Source organism: Talpa occidentalis, unplaced genomic scaffold (assembly GCF_014898055.3).
Source record: "Talpa occidentalis isolate TD23 unplaced genomic scaffold, MPIMG_talOcc4v2.1 talOcc4.3, whole genome shotgun sequence".
Lineage (NCBI taxonomy): Eukaryota > Metazoa > Chordata > Mammalia > Eulipotyphla > Talpidae > Talpa > Talpa occidentalis.
In genome coordinates, this window is record NW_023603184.1 from 51,013,275 (window position 1) to 51,036,973 (window position 23,699).

Here is a 23,699-nt window from a genome sequence, read left to right on the forward strand (position 1 = left end):
TTCACTATTGATTGAGGCAACTTTTCATTCTTTTAAATTCAATTTTATTGTGTTATATTTCACATACAATAAAATGCACACATTTTGAGAATACAGCTGTATGAGTTTTGAGAAATGCAGTGTTATCACCACTCTTCTCTGGATATAGAATGTTTCCTCCATTACTCCTGCTTTTCGTAACAAGTTCATACCTCTACCCCATAGCTTATACCTCATACAGAAAGCATACCTCATGATCTGATTTCTGTCACTATTGATTATATATATTTTCCTAGAATTTCTTATAAGTGGAATCAAAGTGTGAACTTTTGTGTCTGACTTATATATTTTTTTGAGATTCAGCCATTTCGCTGAGTATATCAGCAGTTCTTTTTTTATTACTGAGTAATATTCCTTTTTATGCCACAGTTTATGTATTCTCATGTCAATGAACTTATTTCTAGTTCAAGTCAGTTTTTTTAAGATTTATTTATTTATGCATACAAGAACTGGGGTACAGGCCAGAGGCACAGGAGGTAAGAGGATTTGCTGGAGACAGAGTGGGAACAGAACAGGCCAATCTACTGAAATACACTGCTGAGGTGAGCAGCGGGCGAGACAGGAGAGGTCTGCTGCGCCATGTGGGTAGCTCCCCGGCTGGCTGGGATTGAACTCGTACTGCAGAGGCTGTGGACAGCTTCACAGCGCTGCGCTTAACCCCCTGTGCCACCATGGAGGCCCTCAAGTCAGTTTTTTATCTAGAACTGCATTATGATTGCCTGATGAGATGCCCCTCCATGGCAGAGACAACCTCTGTGAATGCCTGATTGAAAAGTGACAAGCAGGAAATAGCACTGTATTAAGCCAAAGCACTGAGTTTTGTTGCCTTCTTTTTCACAACAGATAGTTTTAATTATCTGCATTTTATAACATTATTAGGTTTGGTATTTTATAGGTATATCTTTTTTCAGTTGTGATTTTAAAAGGAGATATTTTTAAAACAAATTTCTTAATCAAAAAGTTATTAATATCTGCCATAAAGTTTGTGTGTGGTTTAATATATTGTCTTAAAACAAACAAAAAAAAAAGAACAACAAAAGTTTTTAGATGACTTTAATATCTGTTGCTTTTGACAAAATTGTAAAGTTGATATTTTAAGAAGTTTAAACAAATATCGCTAAGTGAAAATATGGTTTAAAAAATAAGCAATAAGATGGGATTCATTAGTAGGTATTGAGAGCTATATTTGTAATATTTTTGTTAAATGTAAAACCGGTCATGGATTTCTTCTGAGGTTTGGAAACTTTACAGGTGAAATTCATACTAACTTCTGGCATGGTCTGACCTGCACCAGTCTTTCTCCACTCTGCTTCTTAGGTGCCAGTTATATTAAATCTCTTTGCCTCCCATAACACCCAGTACTTCTTTTATCTAATTCCTGTTTATTTGTCCCTGCTTGCTGGCTTCCTTCACTCCTTTTTTCCTGGATAACTTTCCATGACAAATCAGCATCAGATATCCCTCCTGTGTGTCCCGTTAGCATTGTGTATGTTTATTGAAATACTCCCTACAGTGTAGTGCTTTCACTTGTATGGATTCACCACTAGGTATTGAACTCTGAGGGAACATGGACAATGACTGATGGCTGTGTCCATCACTTAGCATCCTGCCTGGTACAGAGTCGACTTGTAATAAACATTTGGAAACTAATAAACTGTATGAATGTGTGAACGGATAACGAATGAATGTGAACAATACCACAATCTATATCCTTTATGGTCTTACCTCGTTTACTCAGTTGTAATTTTTACTAAAGTGACAAATATGCATATAGCAACATCCCAATCCTACCTTTTGGATTTTTAAATTTTTTTTTTAAGATTTATTTATGCAAGAACTGGGGTACAGGCCAGATGTGCAGGTGGGTAAGAGGCTTCACCAAAGACAGAGCAGGGAGCAGAACAGGCAGACTGACGAAATACATTGCTGAGGGGAGCAGCGGGCGAGGCAGGAGAGGTCTGCTGTGCCGTGTGGGTTAGTTCCCTGGATAGGGATAGAACTCATGCTGCAGTAGCTGTGCCACCAGAGGGGCCCTGCATAGCAAGAGTCTTTTAACTACATTTGGCACTGCCTTGATAAAATATTTTCATGGTCTGGTCATTTATAGAGTAAGTCTTTTTTATCTATTTTTATTCATTATATTTACCCAATGACTGAAATCTGAGTTAACAAAAAATATTAGTTATCAAAGTAGATCTCATTGTTCAGTTTGTTGGCAAACATATTGAAGCAGCCTGTTTACATTATAAAATTTTGTTTATGACACAAGGTAGAGTGTTTAAAAGGATTTTATAACTATAGAATAGTAGATGATAGAAAACAGGAACATCACTCATCAAATAAATGCTAATATAATATTTGGGCCTCCCTGGTGGCGCTGTGGGTTGAGCGCAGGGCTGTGAAACTGTTCGCAGCCTCTGCAGTGCCAGTTTGATTTCCGCCCAACCAGGGAGATCCCAACATGGCGCAGCAGACCTCTCCTGTCTCACCCGCTGCTCCCCTCAGCAGTGTATTTCGTCAGTCTGCCTGTTCTGCTTCCTGCTTTGTCTCTGGTGAATCCTCTCACCCTCCAGCACATCTGGCCTGTACCCTGGTTCTTGTATAAAAAAATAAATAAATCCTTAAAAAAAAACATTGTCGAAAAATGTATAATATTTACTTGGGGAATTTAATGTAGTTTACCTAAATTATAGCATTTTGTATGTTTTTAAGAGAAATCATTCAAGAAAATGCTTGATAATGAAATCACATTAAAAACCAGCACATTCTTCCAAAAACTGTTTATTGGTGACATCTGCTGGTCCAATGTTGTAGTAAAGATGAAAGTATCTCTTAGTAATTTCATGGAAATAAAGCCATGAAACAATGAATGTGGACAAAATTGTTTCTTGTACTGTCAATTGCAGTTCTAATTGAAAAATTTTTTTTGTCTTTTTGAGGTTCTTTCAGTCCACTGGCATTTGTTATTAAAATAACAATAATACTAAACTTATATTTTACCATAAATAATTCCGATATAAACCTCTATAATTTGGTGTGTGTTAGCTATGTTGTCTGATATAATGCTACAAATTCTTTTTCCTCTTTGTCACTCCTGACTTTTCTTTATGTAATACTTTAGCACAGAATTTTGCAGATATAAAGATGCAGAATTATGATTTGAGTCATTATTTCATGTCATTTGTATAGAATAACTAATAAGTTTATGTATACATGAGTTTAGTGTGTTATCTTTATACACTCTCTTAAGTTAAAATGAGACTTTATATTGGACAATAACTATGGAAGGAGAAATTTTCATTTTTATTCTATAGAGATTTTTTGCATTATAAATTATGGAGGAATAAAATATATTTGGTCCTTGGATATTTTCTCTATACTTATTTCGTAGATGATTGTTTCTAGGTTGACAGATTTAAGCACTACACTACATACATCACACTTCTTCTTTGAATCCAGACCTGTGCAGCTGGCTGCTTGCTTCCATAACATTTCCATTTCATGAGCTGATGTGCCTCTCAAATTTAGCGTGTCCAAAACAAGACTTATTTTGTTTTTCCACAAACTTGTTCTTCCTGTAGTCTTCCTTATTTTAGAAAATGAATGTTTTATTCTACCATTTTTTTAAAAGATTTATTTATTTATGTATAAAAGAACTGGGGTACAGGCCATAGGCGTGGGAGGTGAGAGGATTCACCAGAGACAGAGCGGGGAACAGAACAGGCAGACTGACTGAAATCCACTGCTGAGGGGAGCAGCAGGCGAGACAGGAGAGGTCTGCTGCGCCATGTGGGTATCTCCCTGGGCGGGGATAGAACTGCTTCTGTGGCTGCGGACAGCTTCATAGGTTGCGACTTAACCCCTTGCGCCACTAGGGAGGCCCAGAACCAAATATTTTTTAACAATTTATTCTTGTACCCTGCACTCAAACTATCTAGGAAATTTGCCAATGCTGATTTTGAAATTTAATTAGAGGGCCTCCCTGAGGGCACAATGGGTTAAGACTCAACCTAAGAAGCTGTCTGCAGCTGCTGCAGCGCAAGTTCAATCGCTGGCCAGGGAGCTGACCTATGTGGCATATCAGACCTCTCCTGTCTCCCTGCTGCTCCCCTCAGCAGGGTATTTCAGTAGATCTGCCTGTTCTGCTCCCCACTCTGTCTCTGGTGAATCCTCTCACCCCCGCACCTCTGGCCTGTACTCCAGTTCTTGTATGCATAAATAAATAAATCTTTGAAAAAAAGAAATATAATTAGATATGTCACTTTCTCAGAGCTTGACCACACTATGTTAAATAAGACCCAGCTCCATCACTGTTTCCCCCTTATCCTGTTTTGATTTTTATCATGACAGTTATCACCATATGCGGTATTTAGTGTTTTGTTTTTTTTTATTGAATGTTTTCTTGACCTAAAAAGTCAGCTGTATGAAAGCAGGATTCTGTATTACCCGTGGCCACATCCTTAGTGCCTAACCCAGTACTTACACATAGTTGGCACTCAGTCAATGTTTGTTGAAAAAGTCAATGAGCCTTAGTGTGTGAATGTAAAATATAATTTGTTTACAGTATAATAACCAAATTTAATTAATAATGAGGCACCTTCTAAGGCAGGAGGGGGTTTGCTTTGTGGAAATCTTTATGTTTTATCACTTTTCTACATTTAACACAGATTAAAATAGTGTTTCATGGTTAGATTTGAGCATAGACAATACTCTTGATGTCAAAGTTCAGGACAGTATTACTGTTTTGAACATTCCTTTTATGGGAATAATTACTTTTTGTTCTTTTGACAGAGACATCTGACCCTCAATTATGTTAACAGACTTTAAACACATGAATGGAAAGAATGACCCCTTTAGAATCCATGGGAAGACTTTATCAATATGAAATGCTTCCCACAGAGTTTTTCTGACAGAACAAAACCCCCCATCATAATGAAATTGTAAATTCATGTGTATATGCCCTTTTATATTTGAAATCTGCTTCTTGATGTTTTGTCTGCAATTAAATTAATTGTTCAAAGTCTCAAATGCACAATCTGGACTAAACCAAGTTGTCAGAATCCTTTATTCAGCATTAAACATAAATTGTGATCTTTAAACAATAACATACCAAGGTCAAATTCGTCCCCAGATGTGTATAATCTTTTAATTTATCTACTGTTTCATGTTTTCCAGTTAATAGACTCCTAGTCTACCTACTCACAACCCCACCTATCTAGAAATTATCCAATTATGGGTTTTAAATTACTGAGAAATACTTTCTTTAGATGGAAAAAGATAAGTTTAAGAATTTTAATGCTGTAATTTTCTCATCCACGTTTTAGCTTAACATGAATTATTTTGCTTTTATCCTCATTCTGTGTGAAGTAAATAATTATATAGTTTGTAAGCTAAATTCTGTGGTTACACTTCTCACTATTAACATGACCACAAAGTAGACCATATTGCTTAATTGAAATGAATTCTTAAATATTTTAAAACATTACTGTGAACATGTATTAAATTCTTTCCTGAGGTTCTATATGTCCTCCAGTGAAGATCTGTATGTTTAAAATTAATAGTTTTCTTATATTTTTGTGCATTTCTCTTGTGACCTTTATAAGCCATACAGGAAGAATTACCCAATTAAATTTGAGATTTTACTTTTTATCCAAGTATATTTAATAGTGTTTAAAATTAACACACATGAAAGCATAGTTGTATCACAAATCTTTATTGTTTCCTCCAAGGGATTTTGATACCAGATACCCAAGGATTTTTTTAGCAAGGTGATCATACCTACAAAGTAAGCCAGTAAGACCAATATAGTAATGACCCTATTTAAAAATCTTTAAATGTTTTATCATAGGTCTGAGTATCTGGTTTTTTCCAGCCATTATTTTGAGTCTTCACCAATTGAAAGGCTACATAGTTTTAGAAGAGAGGTATAAGAAAACTATCCCCCCGCCCCTTATTTTGTGATTTCTAGGAAGTGCTGCATTTTTTGGTTCTCTGCACCCATGTGGAATGGAGAAAATACTTACTGGTAGAATTGTGATACAATTAAATGAGACGACACATGTAAATGGACCCCGACAATGCTCAGCAATACTAAGCACATGATAAATCTTATTTGGAGTCCTGTCTGTGTGCTCTCCCTCTCTCCAGGCTGCCAGCTCCACTGAGTTCCCCTTGCTATATTATCCCATCTGATTGGGTTTACAGAAGTTAAAACCTTTGAGCCAAATTGGAAGCCCCCCCCTACCTTTTTTTTTGTGGTCTGCAAACTCTACATTGCTCTGCATTCATTGCCTTGATAAGTAGGGAGAAGTCAGGACCTTGAATTGATCTATACACAATACCCAGCAGGTGTGTGTGGCTTTTTTCATCACAACAAATTGCTTCCCCAGGGTTGGATAGAATGAAGAATACGGCACTCCCAACCTTCGTTTTCAGTTCACATGGAACCTTTAGAAGATTTTCTTAAATCTCTCTTCAAACTGCAAATCTGAGAGTTGAGCCTTAAATTATGTTAATATGCTTAGCAATGTCATTTTAATCATTTTGTGTAAAATTACTTTCTTATTTGATCATTTGTAATACTGGGGTCATTGTTGTAGAAGTTTTTCACCTTTTAAAAAAACTCATTTTCAGAAAAAAAAAACGGTGTAATATGCTACCTTATATCTCAAAACATGTTATAATGAAAGATTTTTATTGTTTTAAGGTGCAAAGATGGTTTGAAAGGATTTGCATTTTCTGCGCTTAGGTAAGTTACGTATTTTATTTACTTTTATTTGAGAGAATTTACAAGTTAAGTTCTTAAAAGGTAGTATTATATGTAATTACAATAAATAGTGACTCAGTTTTTAAACTGAAAGTAATTTTGGAAGTCACAAAAGTGACTATGGATACTTCATTAAAAGGGTGATTTATTTGATTTCACCCAACTCCCCAAAAAGTCAGTCAGTCAACAACCATTTTGGGAGCCTTTTGTGTGCTTATACTATGGGTGTTCACAAAAAAATCATAACTCTCCAAGAAGCTTGAAAAAACAACCAAAACCTCCACATGAACAATCACTCAAAATTTAAGTACTCAAATATGTGGTACCAGATTGTGGGATTTATGGACTAATGGGCAGAACATTGTCAAACACACAGTCTTTTGGGCCTCCCCGGTGGCGTAGCAGTTGAGCACTGGGTTGCAAAGCTGCCTGTAGCCTCTGCAGCGCTGGTTCGATCCCCGGCCACCAGGGAGTGTCCTACATGAGGCGCAGGACCTCTCCTGCCACCTGCTGCTCCCCCCAGCAGTATACTTAGATCTCTCTGCCTGTTCTGCTCTCCGCTCTGGCTCTGGTGAATTCTTTCACCCTCCCCGTGCTTCTGACTGTACCCAGTGCTTGCATAAATAAATAAATAAATAAATAAATAAATGAAATAAATAAATAAATAAATAATTCTTTAAGAACAAAAAAACACATAGTCTTTTAACCTCAGAATCCATTTCTTACCACAATGATTGGTATATGGTAGATACTGTAGAAATCTACATGGGCAGTGTTAGCTTTATTTTTTTTAATAATTCAAGTATTTTTACAAAGTTAAAATTCACAGCAGTTCTGTGAGATAGTTTTTTTAATGCCCATATAACTTGATGAAAAACCAAGATTTAGAATGTTTGATTAACATCACACAGTGACTATTCCAACGCTCTTCCATTTTATGTCATAACGCTCTTCCATTTTATGTCATAAATGTTGCCAGTTTTATTCTCTAGAGTACATGCATTTGGTTGGTAGATGTGTAGTGAAGATTAGAAGTGTCACGTTTACTGCAAGTACAGGCAGGAAAAATTTTTTTTGGTTTTGACACTAAGGACAGCTTTTATTTGATTTATACAGTTTTGAGAATCAAATGAATTAATGCATGAAACTTGCTTAGAATTATGTGTAACAAAACACAGTGTGTTCAGGAAATGCTGACTATGCCAAGTTATTATGTGAAGAATACTTTCAGATAACTGTTAAGGGAACAGGAGAACTTTCTGAATGGAGATCAATAATGTTAGCAAAAGCTTAACAATCATACACATGAAGTATATTTTAAGAGTCAAAAAACCCACTTAATTGTTATGGAAAGTTCATATTTAGGAAATTTAATGATTTTTTTTCAATGATAAGTAGGATATAAAATATGAAGACCTATGGAAAAAATTGTGAAAAATTTGAATTTGGTAACATGGGCAGTAGGGAGGGAGCCACTTTAAGGTTTTTTGATCAGGGTCATTGACCAGTGTTTCAGAAAGACTAGTCCTGCTACACATTTAAGACATTGAAAAAAACAGAATCAGAAAGACAAAGATGAAATAAGGACTGGGCTTGGGTGATAGTTAAGGATTAAAGAGGATGAGGCAAAATTGAAAGTTGCAATGGAAGAAAATGAAAACGTAATGAGTGATAGTTTTGTTCTTTCTTTTCTAATCTATTCTTCAATCCTAGCTAAGTAGTACGTAAAATCCCAAGTGCCTGAAAAAGGATGCTGTTAAGAGAAAATCAAAAGGCATGCAAAGAAACTGGTTTGCAAAGAGCAGATTGATTAAGAATATCTTTGGTTGTGAAAACTCTAGGATAACAATAACTAAGTCATGATACAGAACAGTAATTTCTTCATATTATATTTATTTTTCATTTTACCTTTTATCTTTATTCCATCCACATGTATAGATTTTTCTTTTGTTCTTTTTATAGTTTGTTAAAAGTTGAAGGCTTAGTGTTTTTATACACTGTGGGAATTGTATGGGGACTATAACCAAGATGAAAATGAATACATTGTGCAAAAATGAAAAATGATGTAAAAATACATAAAATTAAAAATGATAAAAAGAAAAATACCTGCAACAAATATAAAGAACAGATAGCAATGAAAGTATACAAAGAAGGGGGATTTCATGCCAATCTGATTAAGCAATTGGATACTTAATATTTTGCCCTAAAAAATTATGTGTTTCTATATCATATTCTCTCTTAATGGCATTTACTGTAGTTTGTCTTTTTCCCCAAATTCCCTAGTCTTTGGGAAAGAACTGGTACTCAGTAAATACTTGATGAATCGGTGTATATCAGTATTTTAAAATTACATGTACCTGACTCATTAACACAACTGTAATTTTTTAAAAAAACTGAAAGGCAGGTGCTCCCTTCAGTTACTATCTTTTTTTTGGCATAAAAGACTTTAATTTCTTCATACTATACTTTTCATTGAAAGATCATGTATTAGAAAGTAAGTTTTTATTCCTTTTGGCGTTGGCTATAAGGGATTCTGTTAAACTGAAAATTGGCAACAAAAGCAGAAGTCAGTTTTCCTAAAGAGAAAACTCTGCCTTTTATCCTGTATATCTCTCCATAGACTCCAGAATCCTTGCAAAGACTCAAAATGTGTGAGATTCCTTGTGGCTTTTCTTCAGATCCACTTACAATAAAAGGCTAGTTTGGACTATTTGCACTTAAAATTTTCTCTGTATTATAAGAAAATACTCTGGGAAAATGGTTATTAAGCTTTGTAATCTATAGAGATAATAGTTTAGGTTATGGGAAAAGAGAGAGTCAAGGACAGAGCTTTGGGAAAAGAGTTAGTGCAGGAGTCTGAAGGTTTATAAAGTCTGATTCATCTTAGTTTAAAACTTAGAAGCATGCATAGCTTGGTGCTTAAGAACCCAGGCTTGAATTCAAATAATTACTGAGACTATTGACTATAGACTAGATGCTTTTTCATGCTCGTATAGGAATTATGTACCTACTTCAGTAGTGTTGCAGTAAGGATGAAATGGTTTACTATTTGTAAAAAGCTTGGTACTGTACTTGTCATGTAGAAAACATTCAACAAGTGCATGTTATTTCTCTATTCACTCATTCATTGTGTCTCAGTTAAATAATTATTATGTACCAGTTACTAAGTTAGGCACTGGGATATAATAGCAAAGGAAATATACATAGTCTCACAGATCGCGCAATTTAGTAGAGGATATAAACTATTCAAAATGTACTTCCAGTACTTGGTAGAGGGGAAGGGGGAGGTCTCCTGGAAGGATTGCCAACTACACTCCAGTTTGTGGCAGAAGCAGCAGCACTTTCTCCAGGGAAGTGACCTCTAATTTGAGATGGTTAGTCTTGGCCAAAATAGTAGCAGTATTATAAAAATGTGAGAGATGTTATTATATCTGCTCTAACTTACTATGTATAAAGAGCAATAGTCCGATCTTAAACTCTCTTTGTGCACCCATGTTCAAGAACCCAATGCTTTTAGACTAGCTGTCACCAAGGATGCACAGCTGCCCATCTGGTGACAGTCTCATTGTACACCGCTTAGGATTTGACAAACTACTAGATGATTTACTGAGTTTGTCTGAATAGGTTGTAGTCATAGGTAATTAACAGCATTTTCTTTCTTTTATAAGTGGTTAAATTTTCTTATTGTTTTTCATAGGTGCCCTATTCTAGAATTTTAGTAGTGTTATTGAACCCTTGTTTTTTCTGTATTTTATGGTATTTTCTGAACATTCAGTAGTTGGGAGTTCCCATAGGAAAGCTTAGTTGTAAGAAAGCTTAGTTACAAGTTTATGAGAGCAGATTCCTACATTGAAGGAGAAAATAGCAAAAATGAGAACTCTGATAAAGGAAACTGATTATACAGTTTTCATGAGATAGAAATAATGTCTTCACCTGGATATTAAATTTTTCCCAAGAGAAATATGTAGATTGGAATACGAGGAGACATGGAATTGTGACCCTTTTTGGATTCTCATTCTTCATTTCCCTTTGTGTGTATAGATGACCTTCTAATGCTCTGCAGCTGTTTTATGACTCAGAGTCACATTAGAAATGAATTTAGAGTAAAAAATTAGGTACATTCAATTGTAGCTATTAGATTTTAGAGAAAAAAAGGAATTTTTGTCAAACTGGTAGATCCAAGTTAATAGTTTATCTGCTTCTTTGTTTGAAAAACTTTATACAGTACCTCCAAAAAGTGGTAGCCTAAGATTTTAAAAAGGATGCTTCAAAAAAGTGCTATGCTGTATTTCACTTGACTGATTTGATATTAAAATACCTGCATTATCAGACAAATGACCATTACCATTTTCTGAGTATTCATATTTAAAAAACTTAGTTTTTAAAAGGATGATTAGTTTTTATATAGATTGTGAAAAATATTTCAAATGATAAGGTACTCTCCAGAATGTATTTGTATATAAACAAATTCTGATTTTTTTTTTTTCCTCTCCCTGAATTATTTATGGTGAAAAATGCCTCACATTATCTTTTATTTAGGTTTATTGTTGGGAAGGAAGAAATTCCCACACATTCTTATTCACCAGAGGCAGCATATGCAAAAGTGGAACAAAAGACAGAGAAACATGATGAAAAACCAAGAAGAATGAATCTAATTGCTCTAATCAGGAAACTTGTGGATTCAATGTGAGTTCTTTCTCTTGATATTTTAGCACACTTTGTTGCTGTTTTATATATTTGCACTGTGCCAAGCTGTCTTTATTTTCTTTTCAGGTAATGGTAATTTTTTCAAAATTGTGAACTGTGCTTACAGTTTTATAAAAAGGCACATAATAGCAAGTGAATTATTATTTCTGGCACAGTTTTTGCCATCATATATCTTTAAAGGAAGATTTTAATTAAATTGAAATACTTTTAATGTTAAAGTAGGCAGAATTGTAGAGGCAAAAATAGGGAATTTCAGTAAACATTACTATGTGCTATTTGAATGTGCCAGCTGAAGAGGAGAGAGGCAAGTTCTGAGAGATATTTAAGAAGATACAAGAATCATAAGGAGCAAACATTAAGGAAAGGGTATCTTGCAAGAGTGGAAATTTTTAGGGCTTTGGAAATAAAGTAAGAAATATTTATTTGTACATTATGCAAAGAAGTCTCTATTTCATACAAATAAATCTTCATTTGCATTTCAGATTTATCTACTTAAGAAAATAAACTTCATGGTTTCAAATTAATAAAATAATATAAAATAATCTTAGTTGTGATATTTTAGAGTGTGGAGTGAGTAGGGATTATAGAAAGTTCAGGGATCAGTTATGGGAAACAGCCCTTGAAAAAACTGTAAGACCTTTGAATCACACGTTGCTCCTGCCAACTTTGTGACTTTGGGCAAGTGATGTTATGCTGCATAACAAAGCCCTCATTAGTGAACTGAGTTTAACAATCTCTATTAAGAAGTATTTTGTGTGTTAAATGATATAACATGAGTTGCCTCCCATACTTGAGTGAAGAGTAAGTAATCAGTACTTTTACTGAATTTAAGGACTTTGTGTTCCTCTTAGCATATACCACATATAAAAGGTAAGAGGGAGGAAAGAAATACTGGATGACAGGAGTCATTGTGATAATAAGTAAAGCAAGTTCAAAATAGTTATGGTTGCCTTGGTTGGGAAGAGGGAGAGAAGGTCCCCGTTAATGGCAATAATGTCAGCAAGCATCAGGGGGTTACAGAGAATGTATCATGAATGTGAATGATGCCTCCAATATCGGAACTGATCTGGTCGTGGCAGAGCTTGTCAAAGTAGTCTGATTTAGTCCTCTGGTGAGAGCAGATGCAGGATGATACAGAGCACAGCAGGTAACAAAGTAGCCAGTCCAGGATTCAGAAGCTATTTTAATGAAAGATAAAGGAGATGTTCAGTGATGGTATAGTTGATATCAGAATTTAACTGCCATTGCAAAGAGATTTTAACAATTTCTGTATAGTTCTGGTAGCAATGACTGAGAAATACTTACACAAGGATACGTAGAGTTGCAAAAAGTAATAAGCATAAGGCAGTCCTGGGACTTGTCTCTTCAGGCCCCAGCTGTAATCACTCAACAGCTTCACATGACCAGATATGTCATATCATTCTAATGACGTAAGGGCTGTGATCAGTGTAAACTGTTGCTGCCAGCTCTGCTTGGGAAGGGCTGCTTGTGTACTCCAGCTGCAGTGAAGAATTGGATTTCGGAAAAGGCGTTGTAATTGATTTGTGAATGGAATAAGATTTGTGAATGTGGGACCAAAATATCATTCTACAAGTTACCATGATAAACATGGTGTTCTTGTGCTCCAACTCTGAAGATAATTAATTAACTGTAGTCTGAAAGGGTTATAAAGACTACTCATTTTGCACACGAACCTTTCAAAAGAGAATGGGAAAGAGCTAAACCCATGTTAGTATATAGTACTTACTTTTTTTATGCCTAGAGTGAATAAATAGTTCTGAAGGTGGTATACCAGATGATTAAAAAAAGTGTCTTGAATAGTAGTTCTCCTAGAAGAAATGTTTATTAAACACTAGAGGACTAAGTGGTTTACAGTTAAAATCACAACCTACTTTTGAGTTCCCACAAGATCTATTTCTATATTTATTTAAAAAACTGAATTATGCATTCTAATACTATATCATGTTTCTTTTCCAGATGTTTTCTCTCAAATATAATTAAGTATAAATTCCTGTAATCTGAGCACATTCTTATTATGAATTTCGCTCAGGCACTGAATTCATGGATGATTTATGAGCTCTCTACTCTACAATAAGTGATTTAAAGGTTCCAAAAGATTGGCAGAATGTAGAGAATGTATATGCATTGTTTTCATATTTAGTCACAAATATTTATTAATATGGTTTGTCAAACAGTGAACAGCAAAGGAAAAGCAAGTACATGTTATCTTTGCTTCCTGTGTCCTAAGAAATCAGAAGGTGCACACATTTAGAAACATGTTTTGTGCACTGTGATTTCCTTTTTTGGTTACAGAGTTTTCAACAAATTTACCCACACACACATCCATCCATTCACAATTATTTTAGAGTTTTTGGTGTGATTTCAGATGTAAACATGGACCAAGGCATAGATGTTGCAAACACTATGAAGATAATTGTATCTCTTACTGCATTAAAGTAAGTATGCAATAGTATATTTTATTAACTATGGGGAATATATATAGAAATAACTTATTGAAAATAATTTTAAAGTAAATGAAAATGTTGACAATATAGGTTATCATTCTTTGCATTTTGACTTTAAGAAATTTGTGAGACACAGGTTAAAAATTCAACTTTTTAAAGATATTTTTTATTTTATATAATTCTTACATCATTTTTCATTTTTGCCAATGTATGCATTTTCATTTTGGTTATATTCCCCATACAATTCCAACCCCCCCTTATTTTGACCCTAATCCCTTTTCTCCTCCTCCCCCCACCGTAATGTGTGTCTGGTTTATAGTTGCTTGTTGATTTTGATTTTTTCTTTATTATAATTAGTCTTTTTCCTAGTCCCTTATTTAGGTTTTCTATACTCAGCAAAATAAACCAGAAAGAAAAAGAAAAATTTAACTTTTAATATTCTCTGACCAGGTTCTTAGACAACTTTAAAATTAACTTTTCTAACAATTAGTATAAAACTTACGAGGTACAAGGGAAGATAAAGTAATATTAACAACAAAAAAAACCCCAGAAAAAATTGTCATTAAAATGTGTACATTGTACTATATCCTCATTTGGCTACATCCTAGAACAAGGCCCCTAGACTGTGCTGTATAAGCTAGCTGGCCCTGCACATACCCTGTGCACACTTTGTACAGTGGCGTTTGGGTTTGTAAAGCTGTTACATTTTTTAAGGCATTGAGGTAACTGGAACAGACCCATGAGTGTTCTGAACATACCCATGATTGTTCTATATTAAGAGAATTAGCTATGCCTACCAGCATAAATGCCTCACTTCCTGATACAATAGTATACTAGTAGATCTCTCCTGCTCACCCGCCACCCGCTTATCCTCTGCCCATTCTCTGGAGCCACCACCTCTGAGAAGGAGGTGATTTTCTTTACATTTAGTCCGGCACAGGTGGCACCACCTGCCACAAGTTCTTGAGTTTTGGATGGTCCTCTGGCAATTCTAATGCATTAAAGTCTGAATTCTTTCTTGGAATGTCTGATCCCTGCTCAGTTGTTGAGAAGAGCGGAGTTGTATACCCTCCAGAGACAGCTTCCTGACAGCCACTGGGAAGAGAAGGATTGTGTCACTGTAGTGCTTATGAGTTTGAGTGACCATGGCCAGTGCTGATGGTGGTTTGCCCAAGCCAACATTTACCCTCAGAACCCCCATGAGTATAAACAGAGTTAAAAGCAGGAGAGTATTTTTTTTCAGTCATGCGGTGATTTTCTGATACTCTCCTTCCACATTTTGATTTCTTGCCTCATTTTTATTTTATTATTTTTTTTAATTTTTTAATTTATTTTTTTTATTTTTATATTCCCTATACAATTGCAACCCCCTGATTTTGACCCCTGTCCCTCCTTTCCCCGCACCCCCCCTACCCCCAAGTGTGTCTCTGGTTCATAGTTGTTTGTTGATTTTGATTTTTTTCTTTCTTATAGTTATTCTTTTTCCTGGTCCCTTATTTAGGTTTTCTAGATTCCTGCTATGAGTGAGACCATCTGGTATTTTTCTTTTTCTTTCTGGCTTATTTCGCTGAGTCCTGCCCCATTTTTAAAGTGGCAAACAAAAGCAAGTGCAGTACAGTTGCTGACAGTCAGAATAGGTGGGCTCCTAGAGAGTTATCACTTCCTTCAGTGGACAGAATTCTAGTCCAAGAAGAAATTCTGGAGTCTCTGGAAACTAAAACAAGTACTCTGACTAAATTGGAGGCATATGAGAAATTCTGGGGAGAGGTGATAAGGAAAAAAAAATTGTATGAGAAAGATGGTGATACTGAACAGTAAAAAAAGTCTAGTTATTCTTTCAAATGTTTATCAGTACTATAAACTTGGCAATTTACGTATAAATTGAAATGTTACGTCTATGAATATGAAATTACTTGGAGATCTGTGGGTGAGGAATTTATACCACCAGTATAGTGAACCAGCACCTCACTGTCCCATGGACAAAGCCCCAGGATGAAATCCCTGAATAAATGTTGACATCAGTCTCACTCCCCTCTGCTCGCAGTGTTCCAGGCACACGGACTTTTTCCTTGGTTTCTTGTACATGCGCAGCTCTTTTTTTTTTTTCTGACTTTGTGCCCTCTGCCCTAGCTTTTTGAAATGTTTTTCTCCTGCTAACTAACTTCTCTTTTGTGCATATTTAAAAGTCACCTTTTCCATGGCCTCCCTTTACCACTCCATCTAATTTTCCTCAAAATGTCCTGATTATTTCTGTCACAACACTTAACTGTAATCTGTAATTATTTTATATTTATTTGTTTACTGATTTTCTATTCCTCTGATGAGTTTGGAGAGCTATTAAAACAGCTTTGTGCCCTTGACCACTCTTCCCACTCGGGGCTATAAGAGGCATTCAGGGAACACCTCCTGCCTAGATAACGGGGAAAAGCATCGTGAAAAGATCGAACGTGTGTGATCCTTGATCCTGAAATTAACCTTAGAAAAGTGTACATCTCTTGCCTTCAGCAAATCCTAGGCAGTTTCAGTTAAACAAATGCATGGTAATTCATACTAAATGAACAATTTAATTTCCATGTTTTAGCCAAGTATTAGGTAGTTTGGGTTAAGCTAAGTGAATGTTTCTCCATAGTAATGCAACTTTTTCTAAAGTTTCAGCTAGATAGTGATTATTCTATCCTGGTGATTAAGTGCAGTTTTCTGTTAAAAATACCAAAAGCATTTGATTTTGTTAACTACTTTTTTCTTCCTTTAATATTTCAGTGCTTTTGTTCCTAAGCGTGGTTTAGGAATTATAAATTCTGGCTATTGTCAACAAAATGTCAAGAGATGGAATTTTGGGGCATTGATAAGCTTAGCCAGTGCTTATGAGACTTTTCAAGTTCTTAGGAATCAAAGAAATATATTTACTGCAAGATCTGACTATAGAACTGAGACTACCAGAAGGTTAGGGAGAGAGGGGGGATAACAAAGTGGGGGTGCGGAGGGGGTGCAGTGGGCCATGGTGGAGACTATAGATGCCTTGGTGGTGGGTGTGTTATCAGCCGTTAACATAAACCTCTAAATCACACCATTGTTGGAAGCCAGTGTTACCTCAATAAAATATAAATTTAAAATATTTCACCTTACTTTTAAGTAATTATTTTAAAAGTATTGTTTGAGGGCCTCCCTGGTGGCGCAGAGGGTGACCGCTGGGTTGCAAAGCTGCCTGCAGCCTCTGCAGTGCCAGTTCTATCTCCGGCTGCTCCCCGGCCACCAGAGGAGGGTCCCACATGGTGTGCAGACCTCTCCTGCCACCCGCTCCTCCCCTCAGCAGTGTACTTCAGTCCTTCTGCCTGCTCTGCTCCCTGCTCTGGCTCTGGTGAATTCCCTCACCCTCCTGCGCTTCTGACTGTACCCAGTGCTTGTAAAATAAATAAATCAATCTTTTTTTAATAAAAAAAGTATTGTTTGAGGGTTTTATATTTAATTTTATGCTTTTTTTTTTTTAAGATTTATTTATTTTATACAAGCACTGGGTACAGTCAGAAACGCCGGAGGGTGAGAGAATTCACCAGAGCCAGAGCAGGTTGCAGAACAGGCAGACTGACAAGTACACTGCTGAGGGGAGCAGCGGGCGGCAGGAGAGGTCTGCATGCCATAATTTTATACTTTAATTTTTTTTTTTTGAGGTAACATTGCTTTACAACACTGTACTATGATTCAGAGTTACAGGTTTACACTTCCTCAGATGTGTGTTACCACGGCACACCCACCATCATGCACTCACAGTCCTCCACGCTCGGCCCTCCCCCACCCAACCCCTGCCATGCCACTCTCGGAGCCTAGTTCTAGGATTTGCTTTTGTTAAGAATTTTGAAAATGGTTGTGTCATAAACTTGTATTAAGTTTTTTAAGACCTGTTTTAATAGAGACTTGAAAAAAATTGTAAATCGGAATTTCCTCCCACTTTTCTCTAGGGTTTCGTCAGAATGTTTAGCGTGGGATACTTGATCCAGTGCTGTCTCCGAATCCCCTCTGCATTTAGGCATCTGTTTACACAGCCATCCCGGCTGCTCTCTCTGTTTTACAATAAAGAAAACTTCCAGCTTGGCGCTTTTCTAGGTTCTTTTGTTAGTATATACAAGGTAAGGTTTCCAGAAGAGGAAAGAAAAATGGAGAATAAATAATGTGGCTGCTCATAGAATGAGATATGGCCTTAACTCATCTGTGACTTTTGTAAGTTTTTTTCCCATTGTGTTTATAATTAACATCACCAAGTATACACAATATATCAATATTAGGAACTGAAGTTGAAATTTTTGTTTAAAAATGTTATTTAATATCCTTGAATAGGTAGACATATTTGCATTTATGTGTAATAGTAAAGATTCTTAATCCTTTTTTCACTCTGTAGAACCTGAGAAAATATGACTTTTCTGATATTTTATTTTGTTTTATTTTAAAGTTTAATTTTTTATTTATACAAGAACCAGGGTACAGGTCAGAGACGCAGGAGGGTGAGAGGATTCACCAGAGACAGAGTGGGGAACAGAACAGGCAGACTGATGAAATCCACTGCTGAGGGGAGCAGTGGGCGAGACAAGAGAGGTCTGCTGCGTCATGTAGGTAGCTCCCTGGCCAGCCAGGATCGAACCCACGCTGCAGAGGCCGCAGATGGCTTCAAAGCGCTGCGCTTAACCCACTGTGCCACCGGGGAGGCCCTGAATTTTCTGATATTTTAATATCAGTGGTGATAATAACATACCTGGTATCTTTGTTTTCTGTAATCATGTTACTGCTAGATTATTAATTTAAACATATTTCTGTTTTTGTTATTGTCTCTTTTGCTGTGCAGAAGCTCTTTAATTTGATGTAGTCCCATCTATTTATCTTCGCCTTCACTATCACTGCTTTGGGTGATGTGTCTGTAAAGATGTCTTTGATGTGCAAATCACGTAGTGTTTCGCCTATATTTCCTTCTATATATTTTATGGTTTCAGGTCTTATGTCTAGTTCTTTAATCCATTTTGAGTTGATTTTTGTGTATGGTGTGAGGTAGTGGTCAAGCTTCATTCTTTTGCATGTAGCGACCCAGTTTTCCCAGCACCATTTATTGAACAAACTTTCTTTGCTCCAATGCATAGTCTTTGCTCCTTTGTCAAAGATTAGTTGACCATAAATCTGTGGGTTTATTTCTGGATTTTCTATTCGATTCCATTGGTCTGTATGTCTGTTCTTGTTCCAATACCATGCAGTTTTGATGATTATGGCTTTGTAGTAGAGTTTGAAGTCTGGGAGTGTGATGCCTCCATTCCCTTCTTTTTTTTTCAGGAGAGCTTTGGCTATTCGGGGTTTTTTGTGATTCCATATGAATTTCATCAATAATTGTTCTATTTCTTTGAAGAATGACATTGAAATTTTGATTGGAATAGCATTGAATCTGTATATTGCTTTTGGAAGGATGGCCATTTTATTTATTTTTTTTTTAATATTAAATTTTATTTTTATATTCCCCCATACAATTGCAAACGCCCCATTCTGACCCCAATCCTTCCCCTCCCGCCCCCCACCCCCCAACAAGTGTCTCTGGTTCATAGTTTTTTGTTGATTTTGATTTTCACTTTCTTATATTCATTTTCCTGGTCCCTTATTTAAGTTTTCTAGATTCCTGCTATGAGTGAGACCATCCGGTATTTTTCTTTTTCTTTTTGGCTTATTTCGCTGAGCATGATCCCTTCCAGTGCCAGGATGGCCATTTTAATAATGTTTATTCTTCCAATCCATGAGCAGGGGATGTCTCTCCATTTCTTTGTGTCTTCTTCTATTTCTTTTAACAGTGTTTTATAGTTTTCTTTGTATAGGTCCTTTACCTCTTTTGTTAGATTTATTCCCAAATATTTGATTTTTTTTGTTTCAGTAACGAAAGGGATGGTTTTTTTGATTTCTTCTTCTTCAGATTTATTGTTTGTGTATAGGAACCCCACCAACTGGGAGAACATTTTTGCACCCAACACTAATGATAAAGGACTGATCACAAAAATCTGCAAAGAGCTGATGAGACTCAACAACAACAAAGAAAATAATCCAGTCAAAAAATGGGCAGAAGAGCTAAAAAGAAACTTCTCAGAAGAGGAAATGCAAATGGCCAACAGGCATATGAAAAAATGTTCAACATCACTTGTCATCAGGGAAATGCAAATCAAAACTACCATGAGATACCATCTTACACCAGTGAGAATGGCACATATTAAAAAAACTAGCAACAACAAATGTTGGCGAGGGTGTGGAGAAAAAGGAACTCTTCTGCACTGTTGGTGGGAGTGCAAACTGGTCCAACCACTGTGGAAAGCTGTGTGGAGATTTCTGGACCTACTAAACATAGAGCTTCCATATGATCCAGCAATTCCACTCCTAGGTATTTACCCAAAGGACACAGAAACATCAATTCCAAAGAACACCTGCACCCCTATGTTTATAGCAGCACTGTTTACAATAGCTAAGCTTTGGAAACAACCCAAATGCCCAAAAATAGATGACTGGATCAAGAAGATGTGGTACATATATACCATGGAATATTACTCAGCATTCAAAAAAGATAAACACATGCAATTTGCAGCAACATGGATGGCGCTGGAAGGGATCATGCTCAGTGAAATAAGCCAAAAAGAAAAAGAAAAATACCGGATGGTCTCACTCATAGCAGGAATCTAGAAAACTTAAATAAGGGACCAGGAAAATGAATAACTATAAGAAAGTGAAAATCAAAATCAGCAAAAAACTATGAACCAGAGACACTTTTAGGGGGGCGGGGGCGGGAGGAGAGGGATTGGGGTCAGAATGGGGGGGCTGCAATTGTATGGGGAATATAACAATAAAATTTATTATCTAAAAAAAAAAAAAAAAAGCCAGAATTCTATGCCATGCAGTAATGGAAAGTATTAATTCAATGAATTGCTATAATTAAAATTGACCTTAATTGAAAAAAAAAAATATTTCTGACCCTTTTAGCTGATATCAAACAAAAGAATTCTCTGTTGTAATTTATATAAACAATTACTTTTTTCCCCTCTGCTACCCACTCACTATTCTTACTACACTCTCTTAAATAACCAGAGTTAACATTTTCCATTCTTTTCTGCATATTCCTAAAATGTGCCCACCCATACATTAAGTACATATCATATGTGGTAATCATCGATGACACAGTATTCTGCAATATCAAGTTATGGCTATCTATTTAATGGATACCAATATTATATAAATCATTTCACTGGTATATTTTATGAAATATCTAAATCAATATCTAAGTAATGCTAAATCTGAATATAGATAGCTAAATGTGTGTTAAATGTGTGCAAAATATACATGTAGAATATGTTAAAGAAAGGTTGACCTATTTGTGCATGACTATGTTCTGATAAAACTTATCACACTGTAATTAGAATTCATATACTTTAAACATGTCACAAGATATTCTTGTTTTTATTGATTTTCATCCCTTTCGAACTGTAAAAAACATTCTTAGCTCATGAGCCAAAAGCAAGTTACAGGCCAGATGTGGTTTTTGTTTTGTAGTTTTTTGATCACTGCTTTAGATGCTTCATTCATTTTTAGAGCAATTAAAAAAGCATATCTTGGACCTCCCTGGTGGTGCAAGGAGTTAAGCACCTTACTCTGAAACAATCCCCAGCCTCTACAGCATGAGTTCGATCCCCGGCCGGCCAGGGCTCCCCACATGGTGCAGCAGACCTCTCCTGTCTCGCCGCTGCTCCCCTTAGCAGTGTATTTCGGTCAGTCTGCCTGTTCTGTTCCCCACTCTGTCTCTGGTGAATCCTCTCACCCCCCACATCTCCGGCCTATACCCCAGGTCTCGTGTGCATGAATGAATAGATCTTTAAAAAAAAAATCTTTAAAAAAAATATCTTCTAAATTTGACTTTATTTTACCATTTCCACAGCTCTTAATTCTTTCTGTAGGTCTACATTTTTATCTGATATATTCTTTCTGCTTGCAGAGCTATGTTTCACATTTTTGTTACTGCAGGTCTGCGGTGATGGATTTTTCTCAGTTTCTATCTATCTGAGAAAATATTTCACTGTCAGTATTGAATAATATTTTCTTTGGGTATAGAATTCTCACTTGAAATATTTGTACAGCTTATCCACCTTTTTTCTCCTTGTTAGAGTGAGAGTACACTTCCCAGTTTCTACAAGTAGGCAAAAGTAGAATTTATGGATTCAATTTGAAAAATCATTACCATAAAAATAGTATGCATAATTTCTTAATCGCCTGTCCAAAGCAATAGCTTCATAGTGGATTATTGTTCATGATTTTCTCAATCATGTATTCAACTTAATTTAAATAAGATCACCAATTTGTTTCCAACTTAGCCAGTGACTCATATGTTACAGATGTTACATGCATTCTTTTTTCTAGAAGTGAAACAACTGAAATCATTGTATTTTCTCCTTAATACAGGGTACTAGTTGCTTCCTGCGCTGGGTCAGAAACCTGGATGATGAGCTGCATGCAATTATAGCTGGTAAAACACTGATATATAATGAATTATTATTGTATCAATGAATGGTAGAAATGAGCCAGAAATAGTTTACAAATTAATCTGATTTCTATATATCTTCCATTCTCTGTGACAGAATAACTACTAAGGCACTAGTCCAGACATTTTGTATTTGCAAAATTTAACATCAAGGCACTCTTGCCATCTAGTGTTTTGAGTTTGCTATTGCCAATGTAATGACTTGGGTATCTGCCCTGCTATAGGCAGAATCCTAGGGAATGTGTCGTAAAAAAATGTAAAGACTTAAAATATTTACCAATAAATAGTTAATGGAATCACAAATATCTTAAAACAATCTATTTTATCACTGACAAGCAATGTATTTTAATAATAACTTTTTATTCTTAGAAGCTTAACCAATTAATAAAAATAAAAACTAAAGACTTTTCTATATGTACAATGTATGTAGTACTTAAGCATGCAATTTTTCAGATATTTATTAGTAATGTTTCTGTTATAGAATGTCAGACCTCCCTCTCCCAGCTTGGTTTACCACTTGCAGAATGAAGGCAATAGAAAAATACATGAATAAATATTTCCTCTTAAGATGAGAAATGACAATATAAGCTTGTGAAATTCATTATGAAAATCAATTTAAAATTAATGTGCTAAGAAGTCACTCCATTTAATGTCATCAAATGTATTATTGTCCTTGATTTTATTGTAACAAATTTTATTGCTACAGATAAATTCTTCCCGTTTAAGTGAATGAGCATTTTCTAATGACATTGATAACAATGAAATACTTTGAGATCTGATAAGTTTTTGTTGTTTCAGGATTTTTGGCAGGTGTATCAATGATGTTTTATAAAAGCACAACAATTTCCATGTATTTAGCTTCCAAGTTGGTAGAGGTAAGCAAACATTTTTATGCATGTGCAGTTAGCAAAGGCTATGTTAGAGCTGCCTTAGTTGCTTAAGCTGCAAACATATACCCAATTACCAAAGCAAATTCTAGCCCTATAAAATGTCTCACAAAGCTAGTTTTCCTATTTTTCCCTTTTTTGTGTGTGTGAATATACACAATTGTGAAAGGAATAGTGCACTTAACCCTGATATATCTGTCATACAGTTCAATGGTTTCAGCATTTGGCCAGTTTAGCTTCACCTGTACTGTCCTGTCCTCCACCTGCTGATTTATTTCAGAGCAGATCCCAGACATCAT

General features: G+C 35.7%; 1 protein-coding gene across 3 annotated transcripts in view; it reads left to right on the plus strand.

The window, feature by feature from the left end:
* Positions 1 to 23,699, plus strand: part of TMEM135 (transmembrane protein 135) — a 244,017-nt gene that overhangs the window by 205,184 nt on the left and 15,134 nt on the right. For 2 of the 3 annotated variants that reach the window (XM_037523112.2, XM_037523113.2), the window contains 6 exons: positions 6,746 to 6,787; positions 11,345 to 11,491; positions 13,899 to 13,968; positions 17,934 to 18,101; positions 22,435 to 22,498; positions 23,312 to 23,388. In XM_037523112.2, coding sequence (XP_037379009.1) covers positions 6,746 to 6,787; positions 11,345 to 11,491; positions 13,899 to 13,968; positions 17,934 to 18,101; positions 22,435 to 22,498; positions 23,312 to 23,388 — 568 coding nt within the window. The remainder of the gene's footprint in view (positions 1 to 6,745; positions 6,788 to 11,344; positions 11,492 to 13,898; positions 13,969 to 17,933; positions 18,102 to 22,434; positions 22,499 to 23,311; positions 23,389 to 23,699) is intronic. The other variant, XM_054699590.1, reaches the window with a different exon arrangement.